Here is an 18949-nt window from a genome sequence, read left to right on the forward strand (position 1 = left end):
ATTTTATACATCCATCTAAATTTGCAAATATATCATTTCTCATTATATTAAATCACAATGGACTAATTGCACTTCCCTGAGGAATACCATTTACTATTTCAAAATCCTTGGATACCTCTGCTCCAACCTTGACTTTAAACCTCCTTCCTGTTAAAAAGTCCATAATCCAGTTATATATTCTGCCTCCAATTCCCATTTTACTTTTAATTTGATGAGCAAACCTTCCTGCCACATAGAATCATATGCTTTCTCTATATCAATATATACTATTACCATTCCTTCTTTCATTTTTAATGTCTTCTCTACCTCATTAGTCACTAACTAAAGCATCTATTGTGGACCTCCCTTTTCTAAATCCATTCTGATTATTACTTAATAACCCTCTCTGTTCCAGAACATATGACAACCTGCGAACTATGATCTTCTCCATCCCTTTATATAAGTGAGATGTTAATGCTATTGGTCTATAATTGCCACTTTTAGCAGGATCATTCCCTGGCTTGTTGAATGGTAGTATTATTGCTCTTTTCCAGCTACTTGCCATTTCTCCCTCCCTTCATATTTTATTAAAAACTCTCAACACTAAGTTTAACGATTCCTCGGGAAGTTGACGGAACGTTGCATAACATAATTGGTCTTGTCCTGGAGCTGTATATCCAGTATAATTTGAGACTATTTTGAGTTCTGACATTCAATCAATCAGTCAATTTTATTTATAAAGCCCAATATCATAAATCACAATTTGCGTCACAGGGCTTTACAGCATACAACATCCCTCTGTCCTTTGGACCCTCACAGCGGATAAAAATTTCCCTCTAATGTTAGCCATTGAGCTGATTCCTTACAATGTGCTCTAAATGCTTCCCTATCAGCTTTACTAAAACACCATCTGGTAATTGTAACCCCTTCTTGTATACATGCATTTTCATTTATTATGGTGAGCACTGGGAAATGATCACTTTCTACATCTGATTTGTCCTTTATACCATTCACAAACATTGACCAGATTATCCGATACTAATGTAAGATCCAAACATGATACTGTGCTGCTTCATCCACTTTTGTGCCTTTTCCATCATTAATACACGCAAGTGATCTTTTGTCCAATAATTCTTCCACCATAGTTCCATTATTGTCTGTATGATTACTACCCCATAAGCTGTTGTGTGCATTAAAATCGCCACACCACACTTCCTTTCTATGTACCTCCCCTGCAATTTCTTTAAACATTTCAACAGTTAAATTTTTACATGGATTATAGAAATTTATCAATTTGATATTTCCTTCACTCCTTGGACAGCAAATTTCTACTATAATACATTCTACACTATCAGGGGAATCAATCTTTCTGTAAGCCAACCCATCTTTGAGCAATGTAGCACACCCTCCACCATTTTGATTGCTCTATCATGTCTTATAGAACTAAACCCTGTAGAGTACCATACATAGCAATTTAACAGTCGTCCTGACCATTCTCTGTCGTTGTCAGTTGTTCATGTATCTGGTCTGCTTTAATCTCTTATATCAAGGAATCTTCCTTTAGCCTCCACAATGGTCTTGTTTCTGTCTTTTTCAACTGAGCTGCAACGTTGATGGTATGACAGATGAATGCCACAAAATCTACTTTATTCACTACCAATGTGGAATCGTTGACTATACATTTATGGGTACAACCACTTTTTTCAGGTACTTTGGCGTGTGTTTGAACATAATTTCCTGGTATGCTTCATTCCCATTGTGCTGCACTTCTTTGACCCACCATGACATCATCACACTGTTTGCTCCTGTTCCCCTTACTTTCTTCATTGCTTCTGCATATGATACTTTTTCCATTATTTTGACTCTTTGCACTTCTCTGGCTTCTCTCTGCACTACACATCCTCCATAGGCAGCACTATGCTCTCCCCCACAGTTACAACATTTCGCCTTGACATCTTTATCACGTTGTCCATACTCGTGTGGTCCTCCACATCTTGCACACCTCAGCTTTCCTTTACATTGCTGTGTTGTATGCCCCATTCTTTGACATGCATAGCATCTGAGTGGTCTTGGAATATACTCTGTCACATTGTAGTTCATGTATCCTATTTGCACTGCATTAGGGAGAATTTCCTCGAACTGCAGTATCACCGACATAGTTTCTTTCAGTGAGCCATCTCTCTTACTCTTAATCCTCGAAGCATCAATTAGTTTGCCCCCTTGAATCTCCTTTTTACCATCCTCCATTGACATATTCAGCGATAGTCCTGAAATAACTCCTCAACTTTGCCATAGCACCTGGAATATGAGCTTTCATCCTTTCACCTTTGAGAGATGTCATTTTGTATGGAGTTATATTTGTCTCATTAATAACTGTAAATGCACAGAGGGTGAACTACAAATATTTCTTGATCTGCACACGTTTCATAATTATGCGTGTGAACAGATCAACAATCTGTGTGTAAATGTGTAATCTGTAAATATAAAACACATTCCACAAATAGAAAAAATATCTGTGAATACATTAAATTAATTTGCAAATAAATGAAAAGCATTTGTGAATATCTTCCTAACATTTACAAATAGCCGCACGCAGTTTGAGTGAAGTTAATAACGTCTTTAGAAAGCTGGTGCAAACTGGGCGCTCCTCTGTGGAAGCCTCTCGCCCAGACTTTCCAGTGATCGTGGCAGCAGTGATCGTCTGTTAAATCAGTCTGTAAATAATATTTTGACATTATTATTATAATCATTATTACTTTAATGGCATCCGAAGATACTGATGCGTTGAACAGGTGACAGTCTGCGGTCATTCTCAAAACGCACTTCTGTCACGCACTTCAAAAGCAACTTTCAATAATTTATTTTACGAAACGGGGGAAACAAACGTGAACAAAAACGGTTCCATAATTCATATTAAATTCAAAAGATAACGAAAAAACAGCTACAAGTGAGAGGGAATAGTGATAAAGTGGTCAAACTTGGTCAAATCCACACCCTCAACCCATCCGACACTGTTAGACTGACTCACCAGCAGACATCACTACATGAGGGTATACAGTATTCAGTACTTTGCCAAACAAAGTCTGCCATTGTTCTGCCACGGTGTTCTTGGCGCAAGGCCAGCATTTATACTTTGCCATTGCAATCAGGGGCAAATCAGGGGCAAACTGCACTCAGCTGCCAAACTTTGTGACTGTGTTTGCGCTGGTATATCATTAGCGCAATATCCTTTGTGAATAGGACGTTTTGAGAGAAGCTTTCAGGCTCTCTCCATACTGTACTACTTGGTGGAAGCGGGGCTACAACTGGAAAATAGGTCAAGTAAGTCAGGTGATTCGGGACATCATAAATAAGTTTTTACATCTTGGGCTATTTAAACAGCCAGTCACCGATCATGTTATTGTATTAATACTACAAAGAGAACAATATTTTTTATTGGTCTGAGATAACTAGTATGGGCAGAGCAAGGAATACAAAAAAAAAAAAAACACTGGTCCCCAAACTTGTAAGGAAAGCCACAAGGCATGTTGATTTTCTCAGTTTTGGTACTAAGAGTACTGTACCTAAAATAATATGGGTATTACAACAAAAACGGTTATAGGATGTTGCATTTTACTAAATGTTTGATTTATAATTAAAATATTTTCACAGTACACTTCAATTTTAATGGTAAGGGGTTTTGAGTGAGTACATAACGCATTCAGGTGAAGTGAGACTAAGGGCTCTAGTTTCCCGGCGCAGCGCAGGGTGGCAAACCCCGCACAGAGCTAGTTTCGAGCAGCGCAACCCGAGGCGCGCTCAGTTTGGTAGTTTGGCAGACCGAGGTGCACTGAGATGGGTGTGGTGGCGCAGCAGGGGGAGGTGTCGACAGATCCAGCTTGGCGCAGTGACAGTTTCGTGCCAAAAGGCTTCGCCGAAGGTGCGCTAAAAGCTCGCCATCTGAAACCAGGTCTACTGTCAGCGCAGGCGGAGCGCAGCCAGTGTAAGCCGAAGTTTGGCTGACCGGCGGACAGTGCACACACGTAACCAAAACCTTACAGGCAGGTTTCCAGAATGTCAGGCACATTAACAATGCAATAAATAGCCACAAAACCACTATTCAATGTAACTATCTGCAATCAGCACATAAATGTATCTCTGTATACCGACTGTCCCGTCACATCTGATGTCAGATCAAAGGGGATTGGCACCGTTTGGCACGTGTAATGGAAACCGAACCTGATTTGATTAACACAGCTGCAAACTAATTAGTTCACATCCCTCTCAGCCAACCACAAACAGCCACAGCATCAGGTAGGGAGTATATATTCAGCATCTGTCATCTTAGAAAAGTCAAAAGAAAAGAAACAGAGTAAGACTGCGAGAGAGAAAGACAGAGAGAGCGCGCGTGCACGAGAGAAACGCAACATTGATTTACAATTGTGGTGACCTCCTCCCAGGCTACCTTTGCATCATCAGCCCGTGGAGGTCTGCTCGCAGTTCCGTATATTCGGACACTGCAAGCTTGGACCTCCCGGACCAAAACATCAGTTTCCTCCTGGGAGAAGTTTGGCCGTCTGACGCTGCTGCTCTCTTCTGCCATGGCGAATTGAGTAAACTCTCATTATGCCTTCGCACGGCGCATTTAAGGGCGAGGAGAGGGGCTCATTTGATTGGTGTGATGTGTGTAAAACCCACTCCACGCCTTCTCTCCTCCCTCTTTCCGACTTGCGCCGGTAGGAGGGACGGAGGTGGGAAAGAGGAGTAGCTGTGCCAGGTGCACGGTGTGCCAAACTTACAAAATCCGCCTGGCCACACCCAGTTGGCGAAGCGCAGGTGCGCTGCGCCTCCGCCGCGCCCGGTCTGCGAAACTAGAGCCCAAAGAATTGGGCTAAATGGTATATTTTTCTGAAGTGAAAGCAGCAGGTTTTTTTAGGATACCAGGTGCCATAAAATCAATCAAATAATATTTCATATAGACATGTAGTATTTTTGTCACCTAAAAAATATTGTGCAGTGAGTAGTAATGGCTGAATGAAACCTCGTGGAGCATTTTCTTTGTTTTCTGAGCCCACTAGATGGCGCTTTTATTCAACAAAAGGTTTAAAACACACTGAATTGCCATTCTTTGGTACCCTGGAAATCCAGAGTTCTCGCGAGAGCACAATTTGAATTTGCTCAGCGAGTCCTAAATCTTTCTAGATTTGGGTCTGGATTTCCAGGCTAATTCTCTGGGCCACTCTTTTTAAACCAAGAGTGTCATAGTGGGCTCAGAAAATGAAGAAGATGCTTCATGAGGCTTGCCACAACTGTCCAGAATTACCAACATGCATGTCCATTGTAGACAATATAGCACCACGGAAACAAGCATCACAAGGACAGGGAAAACATGGCAGAAAAGTTGGACAATAATTTTTAATGAATAGCCACAATTTAATATACTAGGAAACACAACTGTCCTGTTTTACCTGAACATACCATTGGAGTGAGGTAGTGGCTCTCGGTGTTTGAAGGTCCAAAGTTTTAAAATTATTTTACTTTGCAAAATATTTTCTTAATAGAACTACAGCAGAGACCCCATAAAAATTCTAAAAGTAACACTTAAGGTAATAGCCAGAGTTTTAGGTGGTTTTCTTGGTGATTTACCAAAAAGTGTCTCAAATTACCTGACGTCACCCTGTAATAGAGTTGGAACTGAATGGGAGGGGCTTATTATTATCACTGTTATTGAAATATATTAAGTTGAGACTTTAGTTTAAATCCAGTAGGTGGCGGTAAAGCAACTTTTAAGATACAACTCGCCATTTAAAAAAAGGAAGGAGGAAGAACAAAAACAAGAAAAGAAGCGATGCTGCAGTTTCCCAGCATTCAGTGGGGTATCATGGCGGACACAAGGGAGAAAGCGCTGCAGGACTACAGGAAAAAATTACTCGAACACAAAGAAATTGACGGGCGGTTAAAAGAACGTAAGAACCAAATTTATGTTGACGCTTGTGGTGTAACGTACACACATTTGGTTTATTTCGATTATGTAAATATAATTGGGTAGCCAACATCAGCTAGCTGGCCATCTAGCTAGTGCTTTGTCATGCAGTTAGCATCCTTATAGAAATGAATGGAAGTAATGCTAATCCGGTTAACGTTAGCAGAAGTGTCATCTTAGCCTCGGAGTAGTAAACGGTACCCGAACAATCAAAAACGTTGGGCTAGATAATAATTTTTAAAATCCACTGAACGGTAGCCTGTGGAGCTATTACTTCATTTACTTAAGTATTTTTGGTCTAATCTTTCAACTTTATCAAGAGTGTGACGTTAAGCTAACTATAACCAGCTAACTTAACATTAGCTGACATGAAGTTTGCTCGGCAGAGTGAGCTTCGCTATAACGAATAATTACTTTCTTGGTTGTGTTTGTGAAACAACAACAACAACTCTGTTTGTGTTTTAGTGAGAGAACAGCTGAGAGAACAAACCAAACAGTACGAAAAATCAGAAAATGACCTAAAGGCTCTGCAAAGTGTTGGTCAGGTAAGAATATCTTTTGAACTTTATTTACATTAATCTCTTTCGATGTCATCTGAAAATCAAATAAAGTGGCTGCCAGTGTCAGAAATTAGCAAATATAATTTTATTTTCATTAAATTAATTTACCGTCACGTCTACAACTCATTTTCCAGACATAATCAACGAGATTGCACTGATTACGTGAGAGTAATCTGACAGAGAAGGGGAGGGGGCTTTACTGTACCATAAGTTTAAATTAACCATTTCTTGGGTGATCTGTGTCTACACAATGACAAATTAATGAAAAATTAAAGTAGAATGAATGTTCAGTTTTAAATTAACTTACTTCCAGGATTGCATCTAAGGAATTTATAGTAATTTGGCCTTTTTAACAGTAAAAGTAACTGTAATGTGGTGAAACATTAGTACTGCTATCAGTAGATTAATGGTTAAATCATCACATTTAAACTGGTTGAATTATAGGAAATCTGAGTGATATTTTGCAACCATAACTTTATGTAACCCATTATTTATTTCATTTATAGTGGTTTCTACTGAAGAGTGAAGACACTATCTTAGTTGGTTTTGCTTTTCATGTGCTTATTGTTAGAACATAATTACAATTTTTTGATGGCCCCCAAACATTTTGAAAATGCCCCCATTTTTTAGACTGTGGGGGCCAAAATTGCCCCCAAAATATTTTGTTAATTTCATACCCTGCTGCAACAGTAGATTTTAGTGTAATGTAGATCACCTGAAGGGAAATTAATTTTTTTCACCCTGAACCCTTTTATCAGTGATTTTTCTGAATTATTATCAGTCATTCACTCCACCTACAACAGAATTTTAATAACTGGTGATTTTAATCTACACATTGACAACACCTCAAACCCAGTATCCAGAGAATTTTTAAACCTCTTAAACTGTTTGGATTTTAAACAACATATCACGCAGCCGACCCACAGCAGAGGGCACACCCTGGACCTGGTCATAACCTATGGCCTGTCCGTGGGTGTGTCCTCTGTTGTGGATCTGGCTGTGTCCGACCACTTTTGTGTGTTTTTTAACATCACCAGTTTTAACCAACAGGAGGAGAACAGTGAGGAAACGCTACCTAACTTATGAAGTGGCTGCAAATTTCTGCAGAGATTTTACCAGCACCCTGTGATTTTATTGTGGACAATTTTAACAACAAACTCAAGTTAACGCTGGACTCAGTGGCTCCACTTTTAATCAAAACAATTATAACAAAACCCACACCCCGGTGGAGAAATCAGGAAGTCAAACAACTGAAAAGATACTGCAGGAGTGCTGAGAGAAGATGGAGAAAATCAAACCTAATAGTCCACTACGAAATATTATGTCAACATCTCAAAACCTACAATAACACAGTCAAACAGGCAAGAATTTCCCACTTCAAAAAACTAATCTCTGACAATAACAACAATCCCAAATTCCTCTTCTCCACAATTGATATTTTATCAAACAGTAATTTTAACAGATCGCCTAAAACAACAACCAGTGCCCTTTTTGAGGACTTTGCAGACCACTTCAGAAGTAAAATCAATGACATCAGATCCAGTCTTTTATCTCAACAGATTTTAACTGTCGACACACCTGGATCATTGCTTTTACCTGAGGAAACACTGGAGAGTTTTGCGAGGACACTTGGTTGAGTTTTCTCCCAAGTTAAGCACACAACCTGCCTTTTAGACCCAATTCCCACACCGTTTTTTAAAAGCCCCTTCTGAAGAAGAGCAATTTAGACCCCAACATTTTTAATAATTATCAGCCTGTATCCAACTTACCATTTTTAAGCAAAATTTTAGAAAAACTGGTTTTTACCCAAGTAAATGATTTTTTAAATACAAATAACACTTTAGAAAAGTATCAGTCTGGTTTAAGGATGAACCACAGCACCGAGACAGCCCTTTTAAAGATTTTAAATGACATCAGGTACAATTCAGATAACCATAAACTCACAGTCTTGGTTTTACTGGATCTAACCGCCACCTTCGATACAGTAGACCATCACATTTTATTAAATAGACTGAGGCACCTGGTCGGCCTCTCTGGTACTGTTTCCTCATGGGGGCCTACCACAGTTGTTCCTGGTCTCCTGATGGGGGTGCCGTCGGTAGACTGCTCTGACCTGGGTGGCTGAAGGGCACTGCACCTCGGTGTGGAGCCTCCTGTCTGCCCGGGTCGGGGTGGTCTCTACGGCGGCACTCCCTGTGGCCATGGACCGTGGGCCCTCTCAGTGTGGACGGCCCCCAGAGGTGGCTTTTTCCTTGCCTCGGGTCTCAGTGCTCGGCCATGTTTCTTTGGTGTCTCTTTAGTGATAGCGTCTGTCTGTCTTTATGTATCGCTATGTGGAGTGGGATTGTTGGGTTTTCTCTTTTCTTTTTGTTTTCTGTTTTGGATCTTTGTTGTTTTTAACCTCTGTGAGGCACTTTGTGTTACTGTAGTATGAAAAGTGCCATTTAAAATAAAGTTGATTTGAATTGTTGCCTGTGAGCTTCTGTAAAGCGTGTACCTCTGCTTCTCAATGAAAAATTTCAGTACAGTAAATCTATTCTAATACCATGCTATGTTGCTTCTTTCAATTTAAGGGGAATCGGATTTGATGTTTAAGACTGTGTGGAAACCCTGTTTTAACCATATGTGTGCTTCGTTCCCCGCAGATTGTTGGAGAAGTGCTCAAACAGCTGACTGAGGAGAAATGTAAGTTCATTTGCAGATTCCTCACAGACACGAGTGTCACGTCACCGGTAGTGATGGCTGAATGAAGCCTCATGAAGCATTTTCTTCATTTTCTGAGTCCACTAGATGGCACTCTTGGTTTAAAAAGAGAGACCCAAAGAATGGCAATTCATTGTGTTTTTAAACCTGTTGTTGAACAAAAAGCGTTATCTTGTGGGCTCAGAAAATAAAGAAAATGCTTCATGAGGCTTCATTCGGCCATCACTAGTCACAGGTAGCACTGGTCAGTGGTATTTCATCCCCATTGAGCCTAAGGGCTGTATCAGTTACTTACCATACATACGCATGCATACGTGCCTTGGTTGTCAGTCAGTGAGGAAATGATGCAGGACTTACTGGTGAGCCCACTTCATTTTACACCTTTACACCATTTTACACCACATCGTTCCACTTGCATAGTTGGGCCAGCATCTTAGTCCTCCATGAGCTTAGATGGTTTCATTTCATTGTTGTCAAGTTAACGAATGAGTCATTGTCCATCATGATCTCACCAAACTATTGCTCTGTGCATTCATGTGCAACATGACACTCTCATGTAACCATATCTCTGCTGTACTTTTTTTCCACTCTTGATTTTTTTGCAACTGCTCTGTGGCAGGCTCATTTTACGCTAAACCAATGAACAATTCTAAATGACAACCTGTGACTGACGTGTCAAACAGTCATTAGCTCAAATGTGTGATGCTCATGTTTTTTTTATGTTTTTTTTTCTCAAATTCCAGTCATTGTCAAGGCCACCAATGGTCCCAGATATGTGGTAGGATGCCGCAGACAGGTAGGTGCTAAACAGATTAAAATGGATGGGATATGAATTGTTGTATGTCTCAACTCCTAAAACTCTATGTAAAATATTAAGAAATAAATAACATGATATAAGAATGAATGCCATAAAACTTGTTTATTATTATTATTATTATTATTATTATACAGTGTTGACACAAATCAAGACAAGTTAAAGTGCAGCCACACAATTTGGTAAAAAAGACATTTTAAAGGCTACAGTAGAATGTAGGGCTGCACGATGTTGTGAAAAACTGACATTGCAATATTTTTTTTTTTTTTGCTATATATATATATATATATATATATATATATATATATATATATATATATATATATATATATATATATATATATATATAGCGATATTAAAAAATACAAGAATTTGACTTAAATGACTTTAATGACTTAAAATAAGAAAATTAAAAAATAGTGGCGGGGCTTTTACTTACCACAACTGCAGAGTCTGCCAGCTTCATTTGAAACAGACTACATTGTAAAAGGGCCCTTATTTATCATTCCCTCTGTATCTTTATATTTTTATTTTTTATCCGCTCCCATTGCCTTGATAGTTAAAGCTATAGTGCATAACTTCTGTCGCCTCCCAGCGGATAACACGTTATTACAACTAATAAGCCGGTGGCACTTCCATGTACACAGAGTAACACTCGTCAGTCGCCACACACCGTGTAAACAGAGTAACACTCGCTACACACCGTGTACACGATGCTACACAACGTGGCGAACACCAGGCTGCTAACATTACATAACGTTCATAGCACCATTTCCAATAAAATAATAAAGTACTAGGTCCAGTACATGTAACAGCAACACATACTACTCATAATTATAAACCAAGTCACTTACTTATCCAACAGCAGCAAGGCAACATCCGTGTCTGCCCTCAGCCCAATTTCTTCCTTCAGGGCTCTCCACGGAGGAAAAGCGACGCCAATGCAAATCCTTGTTTGCCTTCTCCGTCGGTCACTTTCCTTCTTTGCTAATAGACCTTCAGCCGAACGTCCAGGCTTTTTCTTTGTGGTATGATCCACTTCTGAACCGTGTCTCGGCCGCTTCTTTGTTGCTTTCTCTTTCTACCTGCACTCTACCTCTTGCTATGACACTCTCCGCTCTTCCTCCCCCTCCCTTGTTATGAGGAAGCATTTCCTGTGCACCAGCGCGGGAATGTCGCCGGTCGACATGCATACTAAAAATGATATATATTGAAAAATAACACGAGATGTTAGAGGAGCCGATCGGCTTAATCAGCATTGTGTCATCTCCTCTAGTAGTGGCTTGGGTGAAACGGACATTTACAGACCTGTAGAAGTTACGCACTATAGCTTTAATGCATCACGCTGTCATTTCAAACTCAACACTTCCTAAACTTGTTTCAAATTAAAAGCCCCCTATAAAATCGGCTGAGAGAATCCCTCCATTTTCTAAATAGGCTTTTATTGTGAAACATTTGTAGAAATCAGTGACTTTTATGTTTACGTACGGTACTTCAAATGTAGCTCCTGCCATCTGCTGGTGCTTTTTAGGTGACTACAACATTTCAGCTGGTACATGAACAGACACAGTGATTCAAATAATAGTAAAACTAATAAAAATAGGACAAGAATAACCCAGTGACATCACACATGTCGTGAAAGACGACCGGGGATAATTGGTGTGTACCATCGTGTAGTGTGTCATGTCTGTCGGCCAAGTCACGGCACGGTTTTATGACTCCACAATCGTGTAATGTGAGATAGTGACTTTCAGAACGGGCAGAAAAGTCGTGTAGTGTGTACCAGGCATAAAACCTCCTTTACCATTTCTGGCGATGTTCAAACGATAGCGTGCGTATGCGTAATTACGTGAGGCATTACGTGGTATCGGATTGGTCATAGTAGGGTGACCATATTTTGATTTCCAAAAAAGAGGACACTCGGCTGGCCACGACATAGCCTACTTAAATGATGCTCGCAGTTTACTCAAAGATACCTTATCATTTTAATATATTTAAAATGTATATGTATGGATAGAAAATTCAGTTATATTACAAAATAATATCTCTCAAAGACAGAAATTCAGATAGGCCCCAATAGGGGACACATACACACACTAGAGTGTGGCGATCCGAGCCCGACGGTACCTGACGGGTCGGGCAGGGTTTGGTCAAAAATGTAGCTATAAATTGTATTCGGGCTCGGGTTGGATTCGGTCAGCTTTCAGTGAAAATGTAGTGTATAAATAAAATCCTATTGTCTGTCCTGTTTATTGCTTGGGCACTGTTATTTACGTGACACCTGAACATAACACACACACACACACACACATTGGCTGTTTGTTTCAACCTCTCCCCTCGCTGGAAGTCTCGGACCTCCAGCCGCCCGCCTCCGCCTTGAATAAACGCTGAAAATAAAAGAGGGAGACAGATTTTTCCTATTTTATCTTATTTTGTTTTATTTCTCCCTCTCCTCTCTCTGGAAGCGTCGGACCTCCCGCCTCCCGCTCCCGTCTCAAACACGGAGGTCTCCCTCTCCGCACTCCCGGCCTGTAACCGTAACAACTGTGTGACAGAAACTCAGTGCTTTGGTCATTAAATAGTGTCGGGCTCGGTTCGGGTTTGGACAGAAATATGCGGCCCGTGCCGCACTCTAACACACACACACAAACACACGGAAAACTGGACATTATCATCAGTTTATAAAAAACCCCCGGACGCCCTGGACGCCCCCTGTGGGACGTGAAAAGTGGACATGTCCGGGCAAAAGAGGACGTTTGGTCAGCCTAGGTCATAGGCTGTATTTGCTGATTCCTGATGCCGCATTTTAGGTAGTATCAGAGGCATTTCTGATACTGGTATTGGTATCGGTACAACTCTAAATTTAATTTTGCATTGGAGCAAGAGTTTAGTGCCACTGCTATTGGAGTTAATGGGATGAGCAGAGCAAATCACATTGTAACTCATCATATCTTTGTTATTTCAACTTAAAGTGAAAAATTCTTCCGTCAGATTAAAAAAAAAACACATTATGTGATGCTTACTGACGTTTTATATCTAAATATGCACATTAGTTTTCCTTGTTATTGGTCTCTAAATAGATCATGGCTCTGTCCAGCAGCTGCATCTCAGCCCCTGTTGCATCCAAGATAGCTAATGCTACTTGCTGTTAGGGCACATATATTTGGTTTTTAATAACTGTTCTAATTTCAAACTGTTATCCCTATGGACCTGAACAACGCAAAGTGCGTCCAAATTCACACCTGTTTTTCTCCATGGATTTTCTCCATGACTGTTCGTCATAGTGAGAACACACGTGAAACAGCGGAACCGCAGCTTTCCGACAAGCCCAAGCACTTGTCGGTAGTCCAGTGTTTTCACAACGAAGATTATAAAGTTACACTAAAATTATGTATAACAAAGCTTTCATACAGCTTTGCACACACATTACTCTTGGATGGATCTTGGATGGATGCAAGGTCGCACAGAAATGCTACACATCACATGAAAGCGCAGGACCTGAGCTTTCCGATGATACCAAACACATCATTGTGTTATCCCATCACGCTGTAAATACAGATCAAATGTCTACAAAATAAAAACCTGATGAATTTCTTTACAATCCATTATACAGATCTTGTTATCAGTCGCTTCATATAGTGAGGAATAATATCATTACTATTTTTCTATTATCTTGGATGTAAATATTGCATGTTTCCTTCAAATAAAACACATTTTTGACTTATGAATGACTCAGTGGAATATCTTGCAATAATGAAAAAACACTGGCAATTATGTCTGCCTGGCACAAATCACATGTTTTGGACAACTGTGAAGTGACAGAATGCCCCACCATCATGGTTCTTCAGTGTTTCCCACAGGATTTTGGGAAGAAAATTTTGAACATTGTAAACTGAAATTGAAATGAATTTGTATACAAAATGCACAAAAAGGTAAAATCATCAAGTTTTGAAAAAGTATTGCAATTTCATTTTGTCTTTAATGTTACTATCTTATATTATCTTTGTAATATGATTATCTTATATAATGTTATTACTATCCTAAAACATTCTCCAGGTCCTCTGTAACTCTGCAGGACATATTTCTACCCTGCCCAGCAGCAGTACTGTGGCGAACGGTCCCTAACTGCGGGGAGAACGGAGCAGGCTTCCCCGGAGGTCCGCCGCTTTTCCCGGTCCCTCTTCTCCACACTCTGGGCTCTAGTTTCGCAGACCGGGCGAGGTGGGGGCGCAGCGCACCTGCGCTTCGCCAACTGGGTGTGGCCAGGCGGATTTTGCAAGTTTGGCACAACGTGCGCACTGGCACAGCTACTCGTCTGTCCCACCTCCGTCCCTCCAAAAGTCGGAAAGAGGGAGGAGAGAAGGCATGGAGTGGGTTTTACACACATCACACCAATCAAATGAGCCCCTCTCCTCACCCATAAATGTGCCGCACGAAGGCGTAATGAGAGTTTACTCAATTCGCCATTGCAGAAGAGAGCAGCAGCGTTAGACGGCCAAACTTCTCCCAGGAGGAAACTGATGTTTTGGTCCGGGAGATCCAAGCTCGCAGTGTCCGAATATACGGAACTGCGAGCAGACCTCCACGGGCTGATGATGCAAAGGTAGCCTGGGAGGAGGTCGCCACAATTGTAAATCAATGATGCGTTTCTCTCGTGCGCGCGTGCTCTCTCTTTCTCTCTCGCAGTCTCACTCTGTTTCTTTTCTTTTGACTTTTCTAAGATGACAGATGCTGAATATATACTCCATATCTGATGCTGTGGCTGTTTGTGGTTGGCTGAGAGGGGTGTGAACTAATTAGTTTGCAGCTGTTTAATCAAATCAGGTTGGGTTTCCATTATGCGTGCCAAACGGTGCCAATCCCCTTTGATCTGACATCAGATGTGACGGGACAGTCAATATAGAGATACAGTTATGCTTTATTATTTATTTCGCTGCTCGAAACTAGCTCTGTGTGGAGTTCGCCACCCTGCGATGCGCCGGGAAACTAGAGCCCTTTGACTTATTTCCACCCAGCCGACAGTGGGACTTATATTCATTGTGCCGACAGTGGCTTGGAAAACCGCCCATAACCGTGTCACACGGGGAAGAGGGAAGAGGGAACGCGGCTGGAGTTCCTCCAACATTTGTGGTTAGATTATTATATATTTTTATTGACAAAAATATAGGCTGCTTCGGCTGATTTTTTTTTTTTTTTTTTTTTTTTTTTTTTTTTTTTTTATGCGCACATGTGCCCCTAAATATTTTTTACAGTTACACGTACTTTTAGTCGAGTGAAACGCTCGCACTGTCGAGCGCTGGATCTGACAGCCTGAGCACATGAGCACAAAATGCTACGGCGTTCGAGATATTATTTATATCATGAGAAGTCAATACTTTCGGCAGCCTAAATCTTTTATTTAGAAACTATGGCGGGTCAAATTAAACTATGGCGGGCCGCCATAGTTTCGTTAATTAATGGGAAACACTGTTCTTATATTGCCAGATTCTAGAGTCTCCCCTCTTCATATATGGCAGAATATGCCTACTTCCAACTTGCTATGTTGAGATACATGTAAAAATGTAAGAATTTAGTAACACAGATTTTTTTTCATTGATATATAAAAATTTATATAAAATACAGGCACATAGAAGGACATGGAATGATGGCAAATCTCGATAGCCCCCAGATTGTCTTGGAAAAAAAACAAACAAGATATAGCATGTATATGTAGCCTTTATAATGACTGTGATATGAGCTTAAAAGTAAAGGCAGTAAAAATACCCCCAAAAAGGCCTAGGGCCCACTTAAGGATCAACTTGTCAAATCTCTGTTGGGTTATGGTAGGGGCATGTCCCACCACTGAAGAACTGTGCTGCTACACTGCCCTGTGTGTGGGGGTCACGGTGCTCCACCTCATCTTGCGCACTCCTCTTTTTGGCATGCTCCAGTTCCTTTTCCAAGGAAGCCATATGGGATGGGTGTATTCTCTAGAGAAGAAATAACATTGATTCATGTGGCTGCTTGTACACATAATTGGTTTAAGAAAATTAAGCCCGTTTAAATTAATGGATATTGCACCTAATGTGAATTTGAATGGTAACCTTGAAAGGGGATGCACTACATGTTTCAGCCCATTGAAAATCAGTGTATTTCAGTACAATGCAATACATTACAAAACTATGTAGGATACTGTTCATGGCATTGAAGAGGGTGGGGCATGTTTCATTGCATGCCATATCTCATGTAGAAGGCATAGGCTTTCAGCAAAATTCATCATTTAGAGTGTTTGACCTGCTTTAATCTCTTTTCCATCTCTTCTTCCATATCTTGCACAAAGCATTGCTAACTATATGAATCAGTTATATTTTAACTTAATAATCGGTTAATTGGTTATATTTTAAGTTTCAGTTTTCCTCAATGCCATGGACGGCATAGTCCTGTAATGCATTGTAGCCTATACTGAAATACTGAAATATACATAGACATTAAATCAATGTATGTGATATAAACAGCTAGTCATTCATCATGGCTAGACCATCGTTTTAAAATATAAGGGTCTTTTCTTTTTTTTAAAGAGCTTTTCTGCTCTTACTTCTGCATCCCTCCTAAACTATACTAGCTGAACATTTACCCAACATTGGTATATTGCATCCCCACACCAATCCCTTGAATTATCCTTCATTACTGGGCTATAGGCTGTGTAAGTCGGGTGATAGCCTAGGCTATCTAACTCTCAGTCATTACCTGAATATGGGTTCTCAGATTTGTGTTCGACGTCTTTGACGTTGAAAGAAGTTTCTTCTTTGGGTGACAAAGCAGGCACTTAAATATATGTTTTGTCTGTGGACTCACACAAACTCATATATTTGCCCAGATATGGCCAAGGTGACTGAGTAGAGTTCTGTCCTCCTCCACCTCCTTCTTCCATCGCTCGTTCCCTTGACTAGTTTCGTTTCATTTTTGTTGTTCAGCCCAGGTGAAACCCCATGGGTCTTCTGTTTCTTTGGTCTTATTTTTTCATGCAGTTAATGAGAGGAATCGTTAAGATTACTTAATGATGGCACATCTGGATAGCCCAAATGATATTTAATAATAATATCCAGCAGGACTAACGTTGGATAATGTTTCATGTGCGGAGGGCTCCGGAGTGCTGGAGCTGTGACGGAGCCGGAACGCAGCACAGCCGCAGCCGGTGGAAACACACACATTGACTAGAATTGAATCCTATCGGCTCTGCTGCCGTGCTGGAGCGGAGATGCAACCAACACGCATCTGGTGGAAATAGGCCGTTACAGCCTCTCTAGCTTATTAATAGTTGTCATGACAAATTTGTGCTAGCAAATTAACATTAGATAACTAACGGTAGTAGGAATGTAAATCACTGAGGCAATCTGCAAGTCATTGCAGCATACGGTCAAGTCTTAGTTTGGCAGATATTTACCATGTCCTTGTCATGTCATTTCCTTATTTTATAGTTTCCTTGCCAAGAACCTGGAAATAGGCTTGTCACGAGACCAGAATTTCAGTAGTCGATGCCAATACCAGTGATTTTCCATGATTCTCGATATTCATTCGATACCACGATAAAAATAAAATAAAAAAACAGAAATTGAAACTCACTCACCTCCTCATAATAGACCTAGGCTATGGAACCAACTACTCGGTGTCGTTGAGTGTACTAAATGCAGCGCGATGCTGGTATATGACAGCAAAAGACAGGGACCTCGACACTTAAGAGGCACATGACAAAGGCTTGCCATGGAAAGAAAGATGAGAGTCACCTTCAATGTCCATGTTCATATCCTTAAAAAAAAATCAGGTTTGAACCGGGCTCGGGCTCATAATTAGAGTTAAAGGGATGGGCCGGGCCGGGCTCGAACAGACTGACGCGCGTATACTGCCCCCATTAGTTCCGACAGGAATCGACACGGCCCGCTGAGGGCAAAGTTGTATCCGGTACTTAGGGTACTAGGGCTGGGTATCGATTCAGATTTTCCAGATCGATTCGATTCGATTTTCAAGGACTCGGTTCGATCCGATTCACGATTCGATTCAATTCAATTCAGTTCAAAATCGATTCAGTCAAGTATATTTCAATTATGATACAGAATTTGCTTGGATATTAAGATATTTTCTGAGAACTAACAAAGTATATTTAACAAGGAATTCTCTGACCTGGTGCATTACTATTAAAAATACTGCTTACATTAAGAATTGACACCAAAGCAGTTACATTAGTCATCATGTACTTTTATTTAACATTACCTGACCAACACATACAAAATAAATATTTTAAATTAAATCTAATCACAAGGCAGACAATTTAAATGAAGTGGCTACAAAAAATGTAAACAAAGGACATCCACAAGTTTGCTGCCTGTAACCATCTTATAAAGCTTTTGTGCAATACACTACAGTGGTTGTGATGCACACATTGACTGTATCAGAAGAGAAACAATATACGTAGGTGAACCCTGCAGCAAAGTGAACCCGCTTCCTCAGAGAGGATCTTTGCCTCTGAGTTTGTTCCTGGCGGCAGAGCAGAGTGAACCGTCTTTCTTCTCAGAGGATCTTTGTCCTATGAGAACAGGCATGCTGCTCTCCGTGTCTGTGTAAACAACGTTCGCTGGTGATTTGACAGTCACTAGAAGCACATTATGACCCTTTGTAAAAGTTTCTGTGTGGTACCTCCTGTGTTGTACATGAGCTAACGTTAGCAGCTAAGGACTGAGAGGCTGTCCTGTATATGTGTGTGTGTGTGTGTGTGTGTGTGTCTGAGGAGCGTCAGTACGTTAGCTTGTTAGCCGTAACGTTAGCCTTGCTGTTTGTCATGTTGCACAACGTCGCCTCTCTGCCGTCGTTTATCACGCTTGCTAATGCTAAGTTAACTTTACCAGCAGATCTGTATGAGGTACAAACTGAGGCTACAGTTAGCGGTGTGCTGATGCT

General features: G+C 40.6%; 1 protein-coding gene across 1 annotated transcript in view; it reads left to right on the plus strand.

Moving 5' to 3' along the window:
• The first annotated feature begins 5767 nt into the window (after positions 1-5767).
• The window catches only part of psmc6 (proteasome 26S subunit, ATPase 6), a 33721-nt gene continuing 20539 nt past the window's right edge, over positions 5768-18949 (plus strand). The window contains exons 1-4 of the mRNA XM_033619405.2: positions 5768-5924; positions 6407-6486; positions 9147-9186; positions 9948-10000. Of these exons, the coding sequence (XP_033475296.1) occupies positions 5807-5924; positions 6407-6486; positions 9147-9186; positions 9948-10000 (291 nt within the window). The 5' untranslated portion in view covers positions 5768-5806. The remainder of the gene's footprint in view (positions 5925-6406; positions 6487-9146; positions 9187-9947; positions 10001-18949) is intronic.

The sequence above is a fragment of the Epinephelus lanceolatus genome, chromosome 13, assembly GCF_041903045.1.
Source record: "Epinephelus lanceolatus isolate andai-2023 chromosome 13, ASM4190304v1, whole genome shotgun sequence".
Lineage (NCBI taxonomy): Eukaryota > Metazoa > Chordata > Actinopteri > Perciformes > Serranidae > Epinephelus > Epinephelus lanceolatus.